A 24,246-nucleotide genomic window follows, 5' to 3' on the forward strand; every position below is an offset into this window, starting at 1 on the left:
TAATATTATTATTATTATTTATTAAGACCTATTTTGAAAAAGTTACATTTTGAAATATTAAAAGCAGTAGTGTATATAATGCAAATTATAAAACTTCCATTTCACAAGATACACTATTTTAACACTATTATTTAATTGTTTAATTAACACTCATTTAAAATTTCACAATGTGAACTGAGAGAATAATCTATTGTACTGAAGAGAACGAATGACTCACCACTTGATCAAAGTCAGCTGCAAAAGTTGGAACTGAGGAATCCACCTTATGAGAGGAAATGTGAGAGGAAATGTTAATAAATCACACGTGTCTATAACATAACATTTCAAAGTTAGTTTTTTAAGGTAAGACATGTCTAAAACATTATATAAACTATATTTTTTAAGGAATCTGAACCCACTAGTGAGGGAGATGATAAAGGATCATTACAATAATAGACACTGCAAGATGTGCTATCAAAAACATTCCATAATCCTTCAAGGCTGCTAAACATTAGTCTGGCGATATAGTTATATAGAAGCTAAAACTAATAGCTGCAAAGTTTAAGTTCATTTAAACTAAGTGTAAATAAAAACTGCAGTGTAATTACATTTATGTCACTTCTAATTGTAATGATAATCAGAGTAATCTTACATTCTTGCAGCAGTCAATATGACATTCTGTTACTACAGGTCATTACAACCTAAATCCATATGTCTAATTGCCTATTTACCTGAGCAAGTCCACTTAAAGCTTTGAGGGACACCTAAACCAAATTGCAGAAACAAGTTCAATGTTGGCCCCCAACACTTGCCATGTATTTGTAATGGGAGTAGGAATACTATTAAAAACAACACATCAGATGCAAGCAGAGGAGAAACAGGAAGGACCAGGATCTGTAGACTGTGAGGGATTATGGGGGTCTGAAGGGGTTGTAGCAGGAAACTACTGTATTGCTTCATCTGCAGGCAGGCAGGAAAAGAGCTTCTTATTGTGACCAGTTCATGCTACACTAAAATAAAGAGGAATTCGGGTACCTCATCCTTCTCCGCATCTATTTCTTGGTACAACTTTCCGTATCTTCGATTTGCAACCTCATCTTCAGACAGATCAGAGTTCTCTGGTTCTTTAACACTGGCTGTCTTTTCCATGGCTGCATTCTTTGGACAAGGAATGTTGTTTTGACCATAACAGGTATTATATGTATCTTGATTCGGGCCACTGTCTCCAGGCCAGCTTTTAATGATGTCACCTTGTACATCAGACGGGAAGGAGCCACCAGTGTCGTCCATCTCCTGCCGTCCATCTTTACTGGAACTTTCTAATTCAGCAGTTGGTGAAGGAAAGGCAGCCCACTGGGCAGACCTATTCTTGGTTGAAAAGTCAACTTCCCAACTTGCTTGCCCAATCATTGTGGACTCCCAGATCTCTGCCCATCCCTGGTTGCCTTCACTGGCCAGTGGTTCTTGTGTTGACTCTTTAATAATGGTGATCTGATTAGTGCCACTAACAAAAAGGTCCTGGTTAGTCTCACTAGAAAAACAATCCTGGTTAATCTCATTAGCACACACATCATGGTTAGTTTTACTGTCAAAAGGATACTGGTTGGTCTCACTTGCAAAAGGGTCCTGTTTGTCACTAGCAAAAGGATCCTGGTTCTCATTAGAAAATGGATCCAAGTTACTCTCATAAGTAAATGGATCATTATCATTCTCACTACCAAAGGGATCCCAATTAGTCTCACTGGCAAAAGGATCCTGGTCAGTTTCATTGGCAAAAATATCCTGTTTAGTTTCACTAGCAAAAGGGTCATGATTAGTTTGGCCAAAAAACAGGTCCGGGTTAGTCTCACTAACAACAGTATCCTGGTTAGCTTTAGTGGTAAAAGAATCCGGGTTATTGTCACTGGTGAAAGGATCTTTGTCAGTTTCACTGCCCAAATGATCCTGTTTAGTCTTACTGGTGAAGAGATGTTGATTATTTCGACTGGCAAAAGGATCCCAATTTGTTTCACTAGTAAAAGGATCCTGGATAGTCTCAGTGGCAAAAGGATCCTGGTTAGTCTCACTGGTCTCACTGGAAAAAGGATCCTGGATAGTCTCATTGGCAAAAGGATCCTGGTTAGTCTCACTGGTCTCACTGGAAAAAGGATCCTGGTTAGTCTCACTGGCAAAAGGATCCTGGATAGTCTCACTGGCAAAAGGATCCTGGTTAGTCTCACTGGTCTCACTGGAAAAAGGATCCTGGTTAGTCGCACTGGCAAAAGGATCCTGGTTAGTCTCACTGGCAAAAGGATCCTGGTTATTCTCACTGGCGAAAGGATCTTTGTCAGTTTCACTGTCCAAATAATCCTGTTTAGTCTTACTGGGGAAGAGATGTTGATTATTTCGACTGGCAAAAGGATCCCAATTAGTTTCACTAGTAAAAGGATCCTGGATAGTCTCAGTGGCAAAAGGATCCTGGTTAGTCTCACTGACAAAAGGATCCTGGTTATTCTCACTGGGGAAAGGATCTTTGTCAGTTTCACTGTCAAAATAATCCTGTTTAGTCTTGCTGGGGAAGAGATGTTGATTATTTCGACTGGCAAAAGGATCCCAATTAGTTTCACTAGTAAAAGGATCCTGGATAGTCTCAGAGGCAAAAGGATCCTGGTTAGTCTCACTGGTCTCACTGGCAAAAGGATCCTGGTTAGTCTCACTGACAAAAGGATCCTGGTTAGTCTCACTGTCAAAAGGATCCTGGTTAGTTTCACTGAAGAAAGTATCTTGACCATTTTTACTGGCAAAGGGATCCCAATTAGTTTCACTGGCAAAGAGATTCTGAACAGGCTCACTGTCAGAGGAATCCTGGTTAGTCTTCGTGGCAAAAGGGCCTTTGTCAATTTCAATGTCAAAATTATCCTTGTTAGTCTCAATGGCAAAATGATCCTGGTCAGTTTTACTGGCAATAAGAGCCTCGCTGGTGAAAGAATCTTGATTATTCTCACTGGCGAAGGGATCCCGATTAGTTTCACTGTCAAAAGGGTCCTGGAGAGTCTCACTGGCAAAAGGATCCTGTTCATTTTCCTTGGCAAAAGGATCATGGTCAGTTTTACCTTCAAAAGAAGAGCTAGTCTCTCTGGCAAAATGTTCCTGATTAGTTTCACTGGGAGAAAAGTTTGATGTGATTTCAGTAGCCAAGACATATCCTTCTTCAAAAGAATATGATTCAAAACCAATTGCTTGACCATTTGTATTCTGACATTTAGAACCAAAAACATCTCTGGGCATAGCAAAAGAGTCATTGGCAAATTTCTCAGACATCTGACAGTTTTCTTGACACAACCAACCCTTGTCTGAGTGGGCAAATGAGTCATTGCTAGTGCCAAATGGATCCTCCTCTGATGCAGCAAAAAGATCAGGCCCTGAACTAAAGGGGTCACACCCTGCTCTGTAATGTGGTTCAGAGTAAAATTTGGATTTGAAAAGTTTTGAAGCTGAATTGTCTATTCTCTCATTCTGCTTGTTGCTATGAGTAAGATCTGCTGTGCTTACATAATTAGTTGAACTGTGATGTCCAAGCTCTGTTCCATCACTAGGCTTAGTTAATTCTGTCATTGCCAGCCTGTCACAATTAGTTATAACCGAATGGCCTATAAAGCTTGCAGCATCTATGGTGCTCTGTTCCATGAAGGATGACTCAATATCATCCACAAAGTTCTCTTTATTTAAATTGCTGCCGGTGACATTGTGCTCTTTTATTGGTCCCTCATTCTCTGCAGATTCAAGCTCATCATCAGCACTGATCCATCCACTATTCTGACCTGAAGCATCTGCCCACTCCTCAGCTGTCTCATATTCAGACCCTGACCCATCCACATCTCCCTGACCTGTTAAGTACCACTTAGGGTTATTTTCTTCTTCTTCTGTGTATAATCCCTGCCCACATCCTCCTGTGGCCTCTGCTATTTCTTGGCCAAATTCATTTGTGAATATAATCCCTGGCATGGACTTTCCAGCTAGACTCTCATCTAAACCTTTGGTTTTCGTTTCTGTGGTCCATCCTTCCTCATCCCCTGTGCACTCAGAGTGTAGTGTATCTGAGCATGATTGCTCTGATTCCCACCCTTCTTCAGTACCCTCCTGAACAAGCTGCTGATTAAATGGAGGATCTATCTTGCCACTCTTCAAAGCACACTCTTCATAGTCGGGATTTGGCTCTGGGTCATACTTTGCATCCCTTCTAACCTCGCCTGTGGCTTCTCCTTGGGGCACTGTATCTGTGGGCCATCCTTCTGCAGGAGGCCATCCTTGCCCATCTGTTGCAGGCTGAGCATCCCCCACATCCTGAGCTGCAGAACCAAAGTCAGCCGTCCAGTTGTCATTGAAGCCAGCATCTGAAGCCTAGTCAGAGAAAGAAGGTAGTGTATTTATCATCAATACCAACCCCCCAAAAAAAGTGTTTGAAATTTCATTCACTGGCCACAAGTTTGACACCCGAGTTTACACAATCTGTGTCAAATTTACATGAAATCTCTTAGAGGAAATTATAGCAAATGTCTATACAATATTTTCTCTGAATGTATTAGGAAGTTTTCATTGTAAAAAATAACAAATAAGCAGAAAAGTTTAAACATTAAACCCATAGTTAAGTCTACAATAAGCTAACTTTTAATACTGATCTTTCTTGCACAAAAAAATCGCTTGTCATTACTTACAGGCTGGGCCTCAGTATTTGTCTGGAAAACAGATAAAAATATAAAACATATTTAATATATCAGGCCCTACAGGGGAGGTGCAGATTATTTTTAGAACAAGGCAAATATCCTTGAAAGAATTCCAACACATATACAATGATCAATATAACATTTAATCTATAACCACAAATAACCATAAAACTCTCTCACCGTCCAAAGGTCCCATGATAGTGCCTAGAAATGTACAAAATAGAAAATCTGCATTAGATTCATATTGGTTCATACTGTACTCTTACAGTATATACAATTATGTATTCCTATTTCAAAGCACACCAAAGATAAAAGACATAGTGGTAATTTTCATTGTCATGAATATAAATCACACTGATTGAGTGTTGGGCATGAGACAGTATTGAACCTGAGCTGCAGTTTGACCGATAGTTGTATTGCTGTCTGGTTTGAATGGGTCAAAGTCCAAGTCCAAGAGAGATTCTGTGGGATTCTCATTTAGCTAAAAAAAAAAAAAAAAAAGCATTTTGAAATGACCTAAACTGTCATGTGAAGCTAGCAAATACAAGCACAAACCTTCAACTAACTTTAAAATAGTTATTCTAAAATAAAAATAGAAATTTTTGTGACTTCACCTGTGGTGAGGTGACACTGATCTCAGGAAAGCCTCCATCAAATAGGTTGATGATTTGCTCTTGTGGAATTTCCTTGGTTGGAGTGACTTTGGGAGGAGGCGGCTTTGGCGGTCCCATCTTGAGCTGATAATGAGATGTGGGCATACAATTATTTAAACCATCACTCCATGTCAAAACATGTGTATCATTACCACACTAATATATGCATGTCAAAATCACAATAAACTACTCTAAGCTTCAGGCTCACTTACATCTTCACTCTGTATCATGCAAAACAGAAAAAAGCAAACGTAGGTCAGCACAGTTGTTTGATTAATTTCATGTTTATATTAAAAAAGTGAAATGCACTGAAGTATCAGGGGTTTAGTATGTAGGAATTTTATAATAATATGTGGGGTCATAGACTTAAAGAAGTGATTTAGAAAGTATTATGTAAATGTCTGTAGTGTTTTGATTCTTATGTTGTTTACTCACAGCTGACAGACACAGCTAACACAGCTAATCCTGGATTACAAACCCCAAAACACACAAGTGTGCCATGGGCTTTACATACAAATTACACTATATATAGTTTATGTTCTAAATCTGATGTTATTTTGGTTTAGGTTTTTAAGGTCAGAGAGGTTCCAGGGCTTACCTGTGAGGGAGATTTGGGCCGTGGAGGGCCAGGTGAAGTAGGTCTCAGTGTGTGGTTGGGGGTGGCAACAGGGCTGATCTCTGGACTCTCATCCTCAGGAGGTGTTGGGGTCCTAGCCAAGCGCAGTGGGCCTGAGTCACTGAAAATAAAATTGTATATATAATATACACATATTTACAATATGACAAATCAAAAATGTGCAAAAACGTAAATACAGCATAATTTCAACAGACTGTTGTTTGATATAGCAACCAAAGATACTGTAATATGTTTATTTGAATAATCCAATGTAGACCCTCTACAAATAAGAGCATCAGATGAATATCTCAAATGATTTTTCAACAGCATGTCATAAAATGATCTAAAGACTAAACTGAAATACACAGAATTAAATATGAATGTTATTTTCTAAATATCGGCCACCATGTGCTCTATAGTTATAGTATAGATCAGCTCTATAGTATGCCTACTTTGGATTATCCAATAAAGTGTTACCAGAAAGACTACCTAATGCTACAGCACACACCACATAACTATTGTTTTCATTTGCAGTGTAAAGAATAGTTGCTTTGATATTTTGCTTCTGCAGCACTGCTATGGCACTACTATACTATTTATGACTCTAGCCCCAGGGTGGCACTATCCTATATTACTGTCCATCACATACCTTCTCTGACAGCTATAAAGAGGAGGACATATAGAACCACAGTACATGAATACCTGAATCATACAGTAGTGTCCAAGCCACATGTAAGTCACGGAATGGTTACAGCTTTCAGTAATACAGCAAATATTTCAGACATGGTGTATATCTGTTGTCTGTATTAAGTAGAAAAAAATAAATAATAAAGACTTACCTGGGTGCTCCTTGAATGGTGAACATTTTGTCTGGGTGTTGCTCCGCAAGCTTGTTCATCACCTCATACAGCTTGTGACAGAACTAATGAAACAAATAAGCAATAAAATTAAAATTAAAATAAATTATAGTGTCAATTAATATTCAATTATATTCAAATTATGATTTATTCTTTATTAAAATATATACAATATCAATCATATATGGTGTGAATTAAATGTATTAATTGCACTTAGACACTTCAGCGTGAACTAAATGTATTACTTCAACATAGTGGAAAAGCAAGTTTTTATTACAGTATGTCCCAAAATCCTCAACCAGAAATGATTTGGTGCTAGAACCAAACAACAATCACAAAATATCTTTGCTTTTCTCTTTTATAGTAGTCAAATTGTAGATGCTACTTGTTAATATAGTAAAAAATATGGTCTTATATTGAATACCGAAAGGTGCGTGTAGATCTGATCAGTATTTTATAATAGGCAAAAAATCTTAAATAAGTGTCAGTTTATTTGATCTTTCATTCGTATGCAGGAAGGAATTGAAACAGACGGGAAAGCAGATGGTTGGTGTAACACATCCGTTGTCCTGCAGAAGGCACCAATGAGGATGTCTGACACTACTGAGCCAAACAAAGTTGAAATGCAGCAGCACCCAAAATGACTACAGGCGAGACAACACAGGCTATACTGCAGATGACACTCCAGTTTAAACATGAGCTTGGATAATATGCACCTTGAATTATTGATTGACTAAATAAATGCATAGATTCTGGGTTTTTTTAATACTTGCATTGTTGTGTTTTCAAATAAAAGAAGTTTAGCTTATTTCACAAGTCAACATCTATGTGGGAAAAAGATGAATTATTATTTACATATAAACATATTTACTTATAAACAACATAGAGGAAGAGGTGGGTTTGATTACAATACATTGATGCACAGCATGGTACACTGATATTCCTCATATAGAAGGTTAAAAATAAATTATTTTAATCTGTATGATTGGGTGGCATAGATAAAGAGATGGAAGACAGAACACTCTTTGTCACTGTCTAAATAATAAGCATCGTAACCGAACTGAATTGTTTTCACTTCATTTGCCTTTTTCTGAATATGATCCAATCATGTAACAGCTCTGATGTCTGAATAAAACATGAAATAATAACCTTCCATCTTTCTTCTCCCTCTCTCTACACTGATTTTGTTCTAAAATAAAGAGTAACAGAAGAATGAAGAGAGATGGAGGAAAAAAAGATTGAACGATTGATTGTAAGTGATGAATACAGAAGTGTCTGTGATGAGATTCAGTCTGGTCCCCTGCTGGCAATGGCAGTATTTATCCACAGCACTGAACTAAAGCTAAAAATACACAGCACACACTTGTCAGACGCTACATCATGACCTCTAATGATAATATATCCAGATGCTGCCTAACTGACAGCTGAATTGCCCAGTGACTGGTTCTTACAAACCATCCTCAGCAGATTAAATAAATTCTGCTCAACTGACCCATTAAAATAAGACAAAGCCTTTAGTCATAACTTGGTGTGTATTAGGCCACAAATATGCGTTTCAAATAAGAATTCAGAAGGGACCATTTTAGAGTGTTAAATAGGCCATATCTATCTCCGTTGAGAAGATCAGCATCTGCCCTGCATTTTAGTAAACGCACATGCCAGAAAGCCAACCTTTTATGGAGAATAGTCAACTGCAGCACTGCAAATCCAGCTGGGGGGGAAATGAGACTGAAATGGCAATAATAGTCTCTGCCGCAAATAGAATAGCATGTTTTTCAGTGCATAAAAGCGACGCTTCCCAGACATCTGTTTTTGTTAATGAACAACTTACCCATTTTCCACATGGTTATATCTCATCGCTAAAAATTTATTCTTATTATGAAGACTTCTACCAATCACTGACCGTTATATTACTGAAGGTCGAAACAAGACTAGGAACAAGGAATGCTAGGAACATTAATGATCACACCAAGAACAGATTAGCATAAAGTCTAAGCATTTTTGGTCCTAGGAGTCTAGGAACCTCTTACTGCATCTTTTACCATGAGTCATATAATGCTACAGCAGTGCAGGGGAGACTGCTCAGTAATCAGGAATGAGCATTGCAGTGATCACAATAACAAAAACAAAGTGTTTTTTTCTTCTTCAGGTCCACTCAGTACTTACCACTGATATTTCCCTGTGAAATTTGGCTTCCAGGCTGCTGACACTCTTGAAGGTGTTCACATAAAAGCCCACTCGACTGCAAAGAAAAGGAAAAAGGAAAAAAGCTTTATAAGAGTACACAATGGACCCATGCTTCAAGGTCGCTACATAGTCTTGTGTGTATGAAGAGCGTGAATGTTAAGACCTAAAAACTAATATTAAAAAGCAGATGAGGCTATGAGTAACTTACTGAAGAATATGTTGTGGAAATACATTAGTAAAAGTCATGTTTACGAGCAGTCTCAGAAGATCAAAAACAAGTAAATTTTTTATCATTCTTTTCAATGTTTGTCTATATATTTTTCCCAGGTTATGACTGAGCTGAGTCCAAGAGACAAACATGATTGAAAAGATTATGTAAGCACACTGCCTTCCTCTACTAAACAGAAATGTACATGTATTGCTATAATGCTAAGCTAAGCTTGACATATACTGTAGCTTGTTATGTAGGATATATATTTCTGTGCAAAAGCCTTAGACACAGTAAAGAAATGCTGCAGAGAAAAAAAATGCCTTTGGTTTATACAGAATTTTTTTTATTATTATCAACAGTGTACTGTAATAAACTCAACAAATATTTAGTGTGACGAACATTTGCCTGAAAAAAATGCAGCTGAAGATTCATGTAAAATTGGCTGGCATTTTTTTCACAGCAGCTTGGGCAATTTACCATAGTACTTCTGGAGAGTGTCACACATGCTTCAGTTTTTTTTCTGGTAAAACCCGACAGACTTCATTATTGTTTTTGTCTGAAAAATAGTCTATTACATAAGATATTACTTTCTTTACGGACAAACTTTCATCTGTTTAAAAGTTTCATTTTTTCATGTTTTCATCTAAGTTTCCCAATAATTCACGAACCAAGTCAAAAAAAAAAAACAAGACAAGTACTTTAATGGTATACAACTAAGCACTCCATCTGTGAAATTACTCCCTTGCTCTCTGCAATAGAAATCTCATCAACCACAGCAACATAATCACCATGTTTTATAAAACCACTTCTGCAGCTCAGTTATATAAAGTCATTTAACCTAACCAGCAGAATATCAGTTATCAGTCTCTGTGGACATAACCACTGCAGTCCTATAACAAATCATTCTGATTATCAGGAATATAGCATTACTGAGAGATGGATTTTAATAATAACTTACAGAAGCACTTCTTTGCTTCTGTTTATTACTATACAGGTGGTAACAGTGCAGTAACTAAGCTGTAGAATTCACAAGCCTCATTAAAAGACTGAGATAATATGCCTCAATGCTGCTACAACAAATTTATGTAACTCACCAAATTCAGATTTCATGAGAAACAGTCCATCTCCTACTTCAGCTAAATAAAGATGAGCCTCTGAATCCATATCTCGGTAGCATGCCTGTGCTCTGTTATCGTGATGAAGATGATGATGCTATAAATGTGTCCAGGTGCAATATTACAAAGCAAACTGCACAACTGGACACACTGAGCTACAGGGTAACGTGATTGTCGAGAGAATTCAATAGTATTGATGGGAGCAGATCGCTATCAGAGCAGAGTATCTAAATGGAGTCCTTCCTGTTTTGCCCAATATGGGATCCACCTCGGTTGAAATGAACTGAAGCTTCAGTTATGCAATTTACATTCAGATAACTGAAGAATGATTACTGAAAAGAAAACAGTGGTTTAAAATGTGCGCATTGGGCTCTTCTGTGTAACTTCAGAGTCTATATTTCTTTCTTTATTTATTTGTATCTCTCTCATAAAGACTCACAAATGTACACATTACATGAGAATGTTTCCTGAAAGTAATGTTACCTAAATTGAACTCATCAATATTCACCAATTTTCATTTCACAATTAAAATCTAAAATTTAGTAGTTGTTAAACATTGTATAAACAGTGTTCCCCAAAATGTACAGTTATGACCCACCTACATTTCTGCTAATCTTTCTCTTTCTTCTCTTTCTGTATATTATAGGTGTCTATTTCATGTTTCTCAGAGGTCCAGTTCATTCCAGTTAATTCCAGTTCCCTGTGTTTCATTACTTTGCTGCTTACAGTAATGCATCTGCAAATTGGACTGATTTGCTTCACACACACTTGTTGGTTCCCCTGATTTCTGGTAAGCTTTGCACTTTGACTGTTCTTAGGATTTATTTTTTGTACTTTGCTGGTTATGTATAGTGTGTGTTGAACTAGGCTTAGGGTATGACTGCCATTTTGCATGTTGATGTGGTTGATGTGTGTGTTTTTTTCCAGTAAGGGGGAAAGGTAGATTCTGTGTCTAATGGCAAATGCCATTTCTATGTTATACCAATAATTTCCGTCATGTTCATCAAACATTACTTCATTTAAAAACGAACTTTGGTTCTGTCATGGATGGCTTGAACTATTTACTGCCTGTACACCAGGAAGCATTCCAGCAGAGGTTTGTTTATATCCTGTACCACGTGTCTTTGTTTTGTGCCCTTCCCACCTGTGCACTCCTGTTGTCCCTTACTGTATGTTTCTCTAATTAACTCCCCATTTATACCAGTTGTCTTGCACATACTGTTGGCTGAATCCTTTTGGTTCTATGATTAGTTCTATGTTTTATTCCCTTGTTTTTGGTTTTCTTATATACCGTTTCTTTTGTATTTTTGCTTCTTTTTTCCTTGTGTTTCATCATGTTAATACTCCATGAATCAATAAAACTCACTTTACATAATTCAAGCTAGTAGATTAGCTACCAGTATTAAATGTAATCAATAAAGCAATGAAATCACTTTTTTATTTTAAAGAACATTTTTTGATAACTGAACATAATGTATGTTTTTAACGCAGGGCCAGGAAATAGCAGAATGTCTCCAAGAACAGGGTATGAACGGGTAAGAAAATCAAAATCAAGCACAAAGTTCACAAGCATCAATTAAAAGCAAGAAACAGCAAGATAATGAGTGAGCATTAAGCTACTCAGTCCAATTTGCAAATACTGTATACGAAATAACCACCAAAACAAACAGAATGATTATCACAGATGGAGGCCTGTTTTCAGTGGTATCTCCAAAGATGGCTCACCTGTCCCACAGACTGGGCAGCTCATCCTGCAGGTCCACATTCAGATCATCAAACACCTTCTGTGCCTTTTTCAAGTCCTCTTCTGCCTGTGTGATAACACAGAATGTGAAATGAATGGGAAATTTCTGACTGCACATCCATACTCTAGGCACAGTACTCTTTACAGGCTATGTAGTGCATGAAGCATGTCATCCTGCACCTTTGCAATCTTTTTTTCGTTCTTAATGGCAGAAGTCTGCAGGGTCTCAAGATGGTGCCTCGCACTGTCGTAGTCAATTAACTTTCTGCTCCGTTTCGCTACACGAATCTAGAGTGGGGGAAAATATTTATGAGTCCTTTGCTATACAATCAAGATGCCTTGTGCTAAGTAGCAGCGAATCTACTTTATACCCTCATAATGTAACTTGCACATTAAACTAGTACATTGAAAATTGCAGAATGGTACCTTGATATCAGGGAACTGGATCAAATATGCATCCAGAGCTAAGATTGTGGAGTCCACCAGTTTTTGATGGAAGTCTTCCCATAATACATCACAACTCTAGAAGAAAATACACAGTGCTGTAATTATCCAGTTTAAAAGGAACAAGAGAATAGAGCTGTCAAATTTCCTACATCACTGTGAAGACAAAAAGAGCATAAATTATGCTTTCACTGCATCACAAAAGACAGTTACTCATAACCCTTCGGATGCAACATCAACATCCTTCTAAAAATGGAGGACATTTGGTTAAATCAATGAAATGTGCTTAGTCATGCTCAGTTATCTGAGATTCAATTCTGAATACATTTCAAGTGTTGCTATTAAAAGCTGTCTGCTTTGATCAACTGCCAACATGGATGAATAAAAAAGGGATGTATATATATATATATATATATATATATATATATATATATATATATATATATACACATATATATACATATATATGTTTATAAAATATATTTTTATTTGTTTATTTATTATATTGTTATAAGCTGTAGGCTATAATTTATGCTATAAAAATGTGGTGCTGTACCGAACCTACCGGTGTTTTCATCATTTATCAAACCCATGCTATCACTCTGTATGTGTTTTTACTACACTATAGCATCAGGTATGTTTCAGTTAGATGTTTTTTTTTTCTAAAATAAGATAAAGCCATGGATAAAGCAAGCAGTGCAACTCAACCCGTCTCAAACTGACCCAGAATGCCCTGACAAGCTTTTCCAGTCCTTCCTCATGCTATATTTTTAGTGTATTCAAATCTTATTTAAACAAAACTCTCAAGAAATCTATTTTTCTTCTGGTTGCCATAGTAAATGTTTTCAAGTGCACACAAAACCGCAGAAGGAAATTCAATCAGGCTTCACCTTGATCCTTTGCTTCAGAGAAGGGTTTGAAATACAAAGCCCAGGGCCTAACTTTAGTCATTCTAGCAGGTTTCTCTGATAGCCCAGCAAACAGAAACTATCACTGACTAACTAGTCTTTTTCAGGAAGTTAAATATATAATTTCTTATGGATTAACTGAAACCTCTGAAATTACACTCACCTTTGCAATAGATATCACATCGTCCTTGCCGTGCCAGTCAGGCTCATAGACTTCGTGAAGAGATTCGGTCAGATTCATGGAGGCCTGCTGCATTCCTGCAGTATTGCCAAATAGTTTAGCTTAGCAGTTCTTAAGCACTCCAGCACCATCATTTACAGAGGTCTGTTTATTTTGTGTGTGTTTGTGCGAGTGTGTGTTAGGATGAGTCACCTTTCACAGCTGCTATATAAGCCCTCATCTCCCTCTGTAGCCTTGAACCCTCAGACTAGTGAGACAAAACAAAACAAAGCTTAGAGCATAAAAGCAGCACTAGACCAATATTTACCTGAATCCTCAGAGCCAATAAATACAGAGCATGCTATACAACACATCTGTCACATATAAGTTAGTTTTCAATTAATGAAATGCCAAAAAAACAGTGTTAGCATGCATGCAATAGAGAGTGATTAGTAAACTGGCTTGAATTAACAGCTGTCCAATGGTGCTCTACTTTTGGGCTTTAAAAGAAGAATGCTAATAATAAAGTTAGATTAGACAGTAATATTATTTACCAAAAAAAGTACACTAGGTCGTATAAGGTATAAGACCCATTTTAGCAGGTGAAATCTTCCTGCAGCTACATGAGGTACAGACACTGACTCAGCAGCTTTGGTATTTAGTTACAATCTGTATTTTATATAGGAAAAAGCAGTGAAGAGGAGAGGAGAGGAGGGGAGGGGAGGGGAGAGGAGAGGAGAGGAGAGGAGAGGAGAGGAGAGGAGAGGAGAGGAGAGGAGAGGAAGAAAGTTTTTTTGTGCTAAGCTCTAGCAGGCTGATATATAAAACAGTCTAATCAGGATTAGTGAGGCCAGGTGGAAGCGGCAGGATTAGACTGTGGCTTTTCTTCACAGGCGTGCTTTAACCAAATAACACATTTTCCTGTTAAATTTCATTAAATTTTCTTCTACAGAACAACCTAATTATAAATATGTACAGTATATAATGTTCCAGAATTTCTAAAATATTTCGAGACTTAAGCCATAATTCAGTGATGTGTGTGAACATACACTATCTTAATACTTTCACACATTCAGGAGCTTTGAGCTTTGTGCTTTGTCTTGCTGACAGAATAATTCATATATAATAATACATATATTCGTCGAGAAATAATGTATATTAATTATAAATATGATGTGTTTTGCCTAGCCTATCATAACTGCTATATCAATATTCTAGCTATTAATGAAATGAATAATGAATAAATAAAAAAAAGAAAATTGCATAATATCAGGGCATCCTGATCATGTCATGTAATCCTAAGAGTTTTATTCTGATATCTTACTTCCTGTCTCTTGAAGTTCTGAACACACTGTTCAAACTGCTCATCTTTTGTCTCATCAGCCTTCCCCAACTTCTGCAGAACCTGAGAGAAGAAAGAGGGAACAGAGGATCAGGCACTGCACAAAGCTCATCTTCATGTCATATGTATCACATAGATTCATATAGTAGTAGTAATAAACTAGTGGTTGTCGATTTAAGCTTATGTATTTGTAAGGTAACTTATTATATATATATATATATATATATATATATATATATATATATATATATATATATATATATATATATGTTATTATTATTATTATTATTAATATTATTATTATTCATATAAGAAAATGCATATATATATATATATATATATATATATATATATATATATATATATATATATATATATATATATATATATATATATATATACATATACACATATATACACTTTGGGTTATTTTTAATAATGTACCACATGTGAAAATGCACAGTAATTTCCATCAGATTATCCAGCTTTCTATCAATCCTCTATCAATCTACCATCCATCTGTTTATCTGTCTAGTCTATCCATCATCCACAAGCTCAAATGAAATGATTACAACAAATTACACAGCACTTAATGAACACATACTATAAATGATTAAACACACAATTAAACACACCATTTATTGTGGGATTTTAATGTGCCAATGGACAGGAACATTGTTTTTTAAGCATATTATGTTGTAATCTGTTCTCTGCACTGTAGACAGTATATAGTGGGAAAAAGGTGGAAACTACTGTAAGTGAAGAGGATGAAAGTGTAGGGGACGAGCTTCTTAGCATCGATTTAAGGGTGTTCAATGTTCAGTAACACAAAATAAGATAAAATCTAAATCTTTGCACATTTCCAACTTGCACAACAAATGGAGGGGCACTTTTAATATGTTTAATATTTTGAATATTATTATACTAAAGTCAGTTTATTAAGAACAGAAGTTATGCAACAAAAGTTACTTCAGCATATGTTTCAGTTGAATATGGTATAAATATTGGGTGCGATTATAATTACTAGTTCTAATTATTGGGGTACAGTGGGGTTCTCCAGTTTCCTCCTAAGTCATATTTATGTTTAATTGCCGTTTGGTGTAAAATGTGTTCAGCTTTGAAAATTGTCCAGCTTTGATTCAATTATGAAAGTATGAGATGTAGATTGTATGTTGATTATAATGAGTATATTCGGTACTATAAACAAAATGTCAAATGAACTCATCTATTCATCACACTGTACAGACGACGGCAAATAGCTACAGTAGACCGAGAGGCTTTAACATCACATTGAGATGTTTCCTCTGTTCTTCCCACAATTGTCTTTCACTTGAATAGGCTTCTTATATGTATTTTAATTCAGCAGCAGTCCAATATCGAGAGGCTTAAAAGCATCAGCCAAATAAGTGCATGTGAATATAACCGACTCAGTGCTAAACTATTCTTGTAATCTTACTCAATAAATCTCTAATTGAATTTTCAACCTGGACACTTTCCAAACAAAGAGCTATAACATGCCATAAGCGAGACAACTGCAACCATTTTCAGCCACGCTGCAGATCCTTATGGTATCTACAGTATGGCTCTGTGGCTCATAAACCATTCATTAAAATCATACTGTAGCTCTGCAGTATATATTTAAGAGCCCTGTTTTTGTCCTACACCACACATTACATCTTCCTAAATGATCTTTCTACATTTAATGCATTTCATGGACAATGCTCGCAAATTGGTCTTCAATGTCCTCCATCCATCCATCCATCCATCTTCTACCGCTTATCCGGGGCCGGGTCACAGGGGCAGCAGTCTGAGCAGGGACACCCAGTCTTCCCTCTCCCCAGACATTTCCTCCAGCTACTCCGAGGGAATACCGAGGTGTTCCCAGGCCAGCCGAGAGACATAGTCCCTCCAGCGTGTCCTAGGTCTTCCCCGGGGCCTCCTCCCGGTTGGACATGCCCGGAACACCTCCCCAGGGAGGCGTCCAGGAGGCATCCGGAACAGATGCCCGAGCCACCTCAGCTGACTCCTCTCGATGTGGAGGAGCAGTGGCTCTACTCTGAGCTCCTCCCAAGTGACCGAGCTTCTCACCCTATCTCTAAGGGAGCACCCAGCCACCCTGCGGAGGAAACTCATTTCGGCCGCCTGTATCCGGGATCTTGTCCTTTCGGTCATGACCCAAAGCTCATGACCATAGGTGAGGGTAGGAACGTAGATCGACTGGTAAATAGAGAGCTTCGCCTTGCGGCTCAGCTCTTTCTTCACCACAACAGACCGGTATATCGACCGCATCACTGCAGAAGATACACCGATCCGCCTGTCGATCTCCCACTCCATCCTTCCCTCACTCGTGAACAAGACCCCAAGATACTTAAACTCCTCCACTTGAGGCAGGAGCTTTCCACCAACCTGAAGGGGACAAGCAACCCTTTTCCAGCTGAGAACCATGGCCTCGGACTTGGAGGTGCTGATTCTCATCCCTGCCGCTTCACACTCGGCTGCAAACCGTCCCAGTGCATCTTCAATGTCCTCACACAGTTAATTTCAGCAGTGTGAAAATTCTCACCTCCAGCTCTAAACTAGTCTCCTCCACTCAATATCCTTGCACCTCATCACACTGGTGTTCTTGTTGTGAACAAGCTTCCTCATAAAGGAATCAAGGCGCATAACAAGATATAACATTCAGCTCTGATCAGAGAAGACACTCACAGTTTGATGTTCGGCTGCCAGATGCGTAGATTGTCAGAGGGATTGACATTTCTGTTAGGATTATTATAAATGCTCAATGTAGCATTTGCATGCATCATTATGCATGAGGTTTGTCCCAGCTGTGTACAGGAGCGAATCTGTATGTACAAAGATGTCGTGACAGAGCTGCACAGTGAACACACGTATACACACAGTGGGATTACGAGCTTGAGCTACATAATAATCATGATATTCAACGTATGTATCCGCTTCTCTGACACACGCTGTCAGATATGTCAGTCTGCACATGATGATTAACGCCAGCATATGAGTATCGAGTAATTACCTCAACAGATGAAAAATCACATTTAATGCAGGTTATTTGATCATTAGTCCACATATACTGAAATAAACAGAAGGCTTCAGATTTTTTTCATTATTTATAAAAAAGAGACATCAATGTTTTGAATGTTTAATATTCTGCACTTCTAAGTCCCTATTTAAAAGTAAGCATATTTGTGATATTGACCATGTTAACTGCTTTGTACAGGAGGCCTAATCTCTAATATTGAATCATGTGGTCAGACGTTTACTGTGTTCAAGCTCGTGGATTTGATCTAAAATGGATCACAAGATTTTGCACAAGCGTGTGAGTCCATGCTAGCTCTAGTGCACACTTTCACAATAATTTGCTATGAAAATTGTGTTCAACTACAAAAGAAGCTAGTGCACTAAGACTTTTGGATTTAATGTATGTATACAAATGCACTGCCTAAAGAAAGAATTCTTCTAAAAGGTCCAGTTGCATAAAATTCCTCCTTACAAAGGTTAGGATACAGCTATGGCTTTATTATTATTGTCATTGATTTTTAATTTGTTGTGAGGAGAATTAACACACATGCCTAAGTATAAAAGCAATGCTATTAGTTCAGAAGAGTGTAAATAAGATGAAGAGTCTAGTGTCTGGTCCAATGATCTGTCTTGAGTTAAATAATTTACATAAATGCATGTGAGAGGATAAGCTGCAACTGAGGACCTGCCGCAGCAGCTGAACTACTTTAACTTTCTTAATTTTCTTAACTGTTCTATGACTTTTTTTTCTTTTTTCTTGGCTTTGTTACTGTATTTATTCAAATCCTTAGTTCAGTCCATTGATATATTTTGCTGGGTCTGCATCTGGACCACTGTGCTATAAATGACGAGCGCTGGAGTAGCCTGAACCCTTTACCCTCTGAAACATTTGGAGAAATCCTTGTCTTAATAAACAACAAATAAATAAATAAAATTCAGCAATGCAATGCGGCTTTCCATCTGGCATAGATGCACTATTCCCAACTGGCTGGAGACACCATGCAGACACAGCTAGCCTATAAAATATTAACAAAACTTGGGCCCCAAAAGCAAACTGTAACCATTGCTGAAGCCTTCTATTTCTGTGCTTCAACTTTAATTCTTTTAATAGTGTTTTTTTTTTCTGAGCATGTAATATTAACATCTGGTCAGTTCTGGGTGAGAATTCTAAAAGAGCATAATTTGCTCTTATCACAGGAAATACTGCCAGCCCTGTAACAACGTGTTAATTATACATGTCGTCTTGTGTTCAGCCAGAGGCCTGCATCTGCCAACGGCCTTCACTGTGTGCAATGACTAAGCCAGCTTTCACAAACTTCAGCTATATTTAGCAGACTGATATTTCTAGTATTGATTGAATATTGTGTATTTCAACAATGTACATTGTGTGCATATGTACATTAATCAGCGTACTACTAATTCTGAATGTTTATTTTGATATTTTGTAACCATTGAGGCTCAAATAGGAAAGAGCTCATTCACCACTTATCATATTATCTGTCCTGGCTCAGGATCTCGTATTCCACACAGATGAACTGTACACTTACGCGTAAATGTGTTTGTCTGTAGGGACTCCTTTTATAAAAATCACAGGAATAGGATATTTGGAAATTTCTTATGGTGGTTTAATACTATGTCATCCTCTAAAGCAATGACCTGTTCATTTGTGGAAAACAAATCGAGCTTTATGATCTGGACTTTTCTATGGCACATAACATCCACATTGAGATTTTCACTTCCTTACAATGATGCTCTATGTTGGGAAAGCCCGGGTTGGCTGTAGGCTACAAACATTGTATTTCTGTTTAACTGCGACAAAAAGTGTACAGGGAATAATAGGCTACAGCTGAAAGAAAAATACAACAGCTCAGCAAACAACAATACACATTAGGGGATTTCTAGCCACAGCAAAATATAAAGCAGGTTGTTACATGTGCCTTTCTAAAAATTACTATAGATGGATATACTGTATGTATTAAGCACAATCATTAATTATTCACTGTTATCTGCAATACAGACAAAAAGTGTAACAACTATCTGCTTTTTTCTATAAACAGCATAGACTTTTATGTATTTATGTATTATTATTCTTGTTGTGTTAATATCTCTGTTTTAACTAAATGGTTTGGGTTAATGTGTTATAATGCAGCTAACAACTGGGGGAAACAATTAGCTCAGTCCATGCTCAGATAATCAAATAAGTCTACATTTCTCAAACTGTATTTCATTTAAATTATACAGTAGTTCATTCCAGTCCACTAATTTGACTGGATAAATAGAATTCCAAGAATGCTTCTTTTTATTATAAACACACTCACTTAAACATGCTTTGCTATGTTCAAGACTGTGCTACAGTAGTTTTGGTGACATCATTAGTGGATATGGCAAATCGATAAATTAAATCTTGTCAGATGTAGATAAAAAGGAAGAAGGAATGCCAATTTTAATGGAAGCACTTTTAACAGGACGAGCTAGATAGTCAGCTAGTCAACGCGCTGTAAATTGAACCGCAGTCTGTTCTGGATCTATTTCCACTCACAGCGCAAAACTAAACAGAGCATTTGGTCGTACTTTGTTGTTGCTGCAATTAACACTAACACTCCAACAATAAACAATTTGCATGCAGGACCAGAATGAATATGGGTTGATATGCTCGTTCACACTTAGGGCCAATTATCACAGCCTAAGCCTAAGCCCACATGAGCATACAAAACTCCATGCAGAAAGTAACCCATGCTCAGGATCAAACCTGAAACCCTGGAACTCTGAGGTGGGCTTAAAGCTCCAGTGCCAAACTAAAGAGGTAGAGTTTAATGTATTTGATTTCAAGATTCAATTTTAAAACACCTTGTTGGTAATTAATTGTTAAGTGTAATAAAGTTCAGGACAAGGTAACGTATGCAAGAAATGTGCATGGAGTCAGTTCACAGCACATTTAGCGGAAGAGTACAGCATGTGCGATTGATAGAGAGTAATGTTATGGACTATACATTAATAACGTCAGAAGATCAATATAAGGCACAGTCTGTGCAAGTATTCTGGAAGACCTAGGGCTTTGCAGCAGGCTATAACAGTTCTCTGATGGCAGAAGGAATTGTCTTGTTTTAAGATTCTGTAGCTTTTGTTAGATGGAAGCTGCTGAAATAGAAGGTGTGCTTGGTGGAAGCGCATCAGAGATCTGTTCTGAATGTATTTGACATATTGGGATACACTGATGTTACATTATGTCCATAGTCATGTATATTTGAGCTGGATAACATAATTCTCTATATAAAATATTCATCTATCAAAATATTTATCCTTTAAAATATCCTTTAAAGAAGCGTGTTTACCTCCTCCAGCCACAACGGGTTAATTTTATGCATGCCCAACACCTCCTCCCCCGCATAAGGAGAGAGGGATCCCCCCTCCTCTCTCTCTCTCTCTCTCTCTCCCTCTCTCCCTCTCTCTCTCTCTCTCTGACCTTGCAGGCAAATTTACACCACAGATTCATATATTTTTTAACAACTTTTACAGCTAAATACGGTTCGTGTTGAGATTCGTGACAGGTTATAATCTGGCCTGCTATAACGCAGTCACAGTGGGTGCATGAGCAGTTGTTGCAGAACGGATGTAGTGCGCCACAGTAGGGAGCGCACAGAGAATTGGGATTCAGCTTGTGCGCGTTATTAAAACGGAGGTCAGCTAGATTTCCTCACGAGAGCTCGCTTGCTGTTCGTGAATTTATGAATTCATTTATTTAAAACGTGCTATCCAAATTTGTAAATGGACCGATATGGGCAGAGTGTCAAAAAACCATTAGTGTCAGAGCCGGATTTACCAAATGCACGGTGGCAAAAGAAATCATTTACTTTGGGTAATTATAAAAGATAACAGTTATTTATATAGCCGAGGTAAATTCATTCTAAGTTAAGCTTTTAAACCACAGTATAGTGTTTCATTTGCTCCGCCTTTAAGCTTCCCTGAGCATCTTCCCATAGCAATACAGACGTAAAAAAAAATAAAAATAAATAAAAAAGACCCAAATCTCTTATCTTGTGCTGACAATAAGCTATCAATAAGTAAGTTAAATTGATCGTCTTACCTTTTCCTGAGCACGATTGAGCTTCTTCTGGACGTTTTTGGCGAAAATGCCCGTCTTTATTTCGGCCATGGCTGCTTGGGGATTGAGTCGGTGGAAGCGTTTCAGCACCTACACGGAGGAGGACAGCGGCGGAGGAGGAGGAGGATGAGAAGGAGGAGGAGCTCTTAAAGCCACACACCACACCGCGCCATCATACCATCATACACCACCTGAACACCTACAAGTACATAACGCCATTTGTAATAATAATAATAATAATAAGTTCATACAAAACACGTTCATATTTCAGAAGTGCAAATCCAGCCCGTCTCTCTCTCTCTCTCTCTCTCTCGCTCTCTCTCTCTCTCTTTAACGCTTGTTCACTGTAGACAGTTTGGCTGCGTTCCAAATCAGAGCCTGTGCTACTCCACTGAAGAACATGTCATTGCTGTCGTCATAGTATTTTGGCACACTATTTAATGCGGTTGCGGACGTAGCCTTCTGAGTGTAAGAATATACCCAATGACTATTTAGGCCACGTTTACTTACAGTGTTGAAGTGGCAGAGATGGTTATGACGCTTTATGTAGGTCTGCAGTAGATATGTATTGAAATTATAAACAATAAATATAGTAAGTACATATAGTGTTGCCTTGAAAATAGTGTGCAATGAATAAAAAAAATGTTTTGCACAATAATTCATCTTCCTAATCATCCCCTGTTTGTTGGATTTAGTTTAATGAATTAAACAATATAGTAACTCAAATATGTTTAACTGCAAAAACACTGTAGGGTGAATTATGTGCATGTTTGTGGGGACCATGGTACAATGTCACTGGACAATTGGTACAATGGGTATATCAATATCAATAACACAAATATCCCTGGGGGACTGAAATTGTGGTCCCCATTATGTTCTTGCAAGTTCTTGCTCAGGAGACTCAGGTGATGATGTGTGGTGCTATGTGTGTTGTAAAAAAAAGTTGATGTACCTCACCATGCACATGCATATGTGTTCACACCATGGCTAGGAAAACACACACACATCACATACTCACTGCATCTCATCTTATGCACTCTACACAACAGGAAGTGTTTTCTCTAATCTACACACACTCTCCCTAACTAAAAGATCGAAATCTACATTAGTATTTCTGTACATTAAAGGTGTGACAGAGTTTGTTGTTAAAAGCCATCCCATGTTTACCATGGTCTCTGTGTAAACCTGGAAAAGATAAATAAAGCTAAATAAAACGTTCTCTGATGGATTCACTCTGAGTAGTTACTCATTTCAATGTCTGATTAAAATAAGATCATATAAAGTATACAGCCTCATTTGAGCTAAATGCTCATAAAAGAACAGATGAAAGAGGTGTTGAGGTATAATTGGTCATTAAACTGATCGATTGAGTTTAATGTGACTTTAACACACCTGATGCACACAAACTCACCTCATAACACTGTGGGTCTGTCCCAATCAGCAAGCCATCCTTAAACCATGTCATTTGCACCAGAGCCAGAGCGCCCATGCATCTAAATTGTTGTCGTTGTTCAGTGGCTTGCTCAGTGTCATAGTATAGGAGTGTGTGTGTTTCTCCATTTCTGTCTTGTCGACCAGAGCCCCTGTTATGAAAAGGCTCCAGAACGTCTGTCCCTCCATCACCCCTTCAGCTGCTAAATGCACTACCACTAAGCTGCTCACTTCATTACTCCAGGTTAACGGATCGTAGCATGTGTGGGTTTGGGCTGGACTGTTGCAAACATAGTGAATACGTCCTGACTAGAACTTATATCACATATCTGATGAATTTCTTTGAGATTTCTGGGTAGAAATCTAACTAATTCTAGCTTAGCATCAGTCTGGGTTATGTGTGGGTCCAGCATGGCTGGCACAGTTTTACTAAAACAAAGCTACCCTGGCAAATCTTCCCTACATGTCATGCTCTTTGGGGCTCGGTTTACAGTATATAGCCAAAGAGAAAAGAGTTCAGGTTTTGGAATCACAAAGCCAGCTGAACAAAATTTACTGTCCACACAGCACCGAAAATTTACTAAAGACAGAACCAATACTCCTATGTCCTCTGGAGGTCCAAAGGCTTTGTCAGATACGTTAAAGAATCGCAAATCCAGGGTACCCACCACCTCAAAAGTCTTGCACGTTGCCTAACAATAAATGGCAAACATCACCTTTTTGACACAGACTAAATTGGATGCTGATGACACTAACCG

General features: G+C 37.8%; 1 protein-coding gene across 3 annotated transcripts in view; it reads right to left on the reverse strand.

The window, feature by feature from the left end:
* Window positions 1-22,167, reverse strand: part of amph (amphiphysin) — a 30,460-nt gene extending 8,293 nt beyond the window's left edge. The window contains exons 1-17 of one of the 3 annotated variants that reach the window (XM_060873963.1): window positions 22,040-22,167; window positions 14,902-14,982; window positions 13,791-13,845; window positions 13,581-13,675; window positions 12,492-12,587; window positions 12,246-12,353; window positions 12,047-12,132; window positions 8,975-9,050; window positions 6,791-6,873; window positions 5,934-6,072; window positions 5,297-5,419; window positions 5,071-5,163; window positions 4,863-4,886; window positions 4,674-4,694; window positions 4,204-4,359; window positions 711-743; window positions 218-262 (exon numbers count right to left, since the gene is read on the reverse strand). In XM_060873963.1, coding sequence (XP_060729946.1) covers window positions 218-262; window positions 711-743; window positions 4,204-4,359; window positions 4,674-4,694; window positions 4,863-4,886; window positions 5,071-5,163; window positions 5,297-5,419; window positions 5,934-6,072; window positions 6,791-6,873; window positions 8,975-9,050; window positions 12,047-12,132; window positions 12,246-12,353; window positions 12,492-12,587; window positions 13,581-13,675; window positions 13,791-13,845; window positions 14,902-14,982; window positions 22,040-22,108 — 1,383 coding nt within the window. In that variant the 5' untranslated portion in view covers window positions 22,109-22,167. Of the gene's footprint in view, window positions 1-217; window positions 263-710; window positions 744-783; window positions 4,360-4,673; window positions 4,695-4,862; window positions 4,887-5,070; window positions 5,164-5,296; window positions 5,420-5,933; window positions 6,073-6,790; window positions 6,874-8,974; window positions 9,051-12,046; window positions 12,133-12,245; window positions 12,354-12,491; window positions 12,588-13,580; window positions 13,676-13,790; window positions 13,846-14,901; window positions 14,983-22,039 lie in introns of those variants that run through there. The other 2 variants (XM_060873965.1, XM_060873962.1) reach the window with 2 other exon arrangements.
* Between the last annotated feature and the right edge of the window lie 2,079 nt (window positions 22,168-24,246).

This window comes from Tachysurus vachellii, chromosome 7 (assembly GCF_030014155.1).
Source record: "Tachysurus vachellii isolate PV-2020 chromosome 7, HZAU_Pvac_v1, whole genome shotgun sequence".
NCBI classification, from domain to species: Eukaryota; Metazoa; Chordata; class Actinopteri; order Siluriformes; family Bagridae; genus Tachysurus; species Tachysurus vachellii.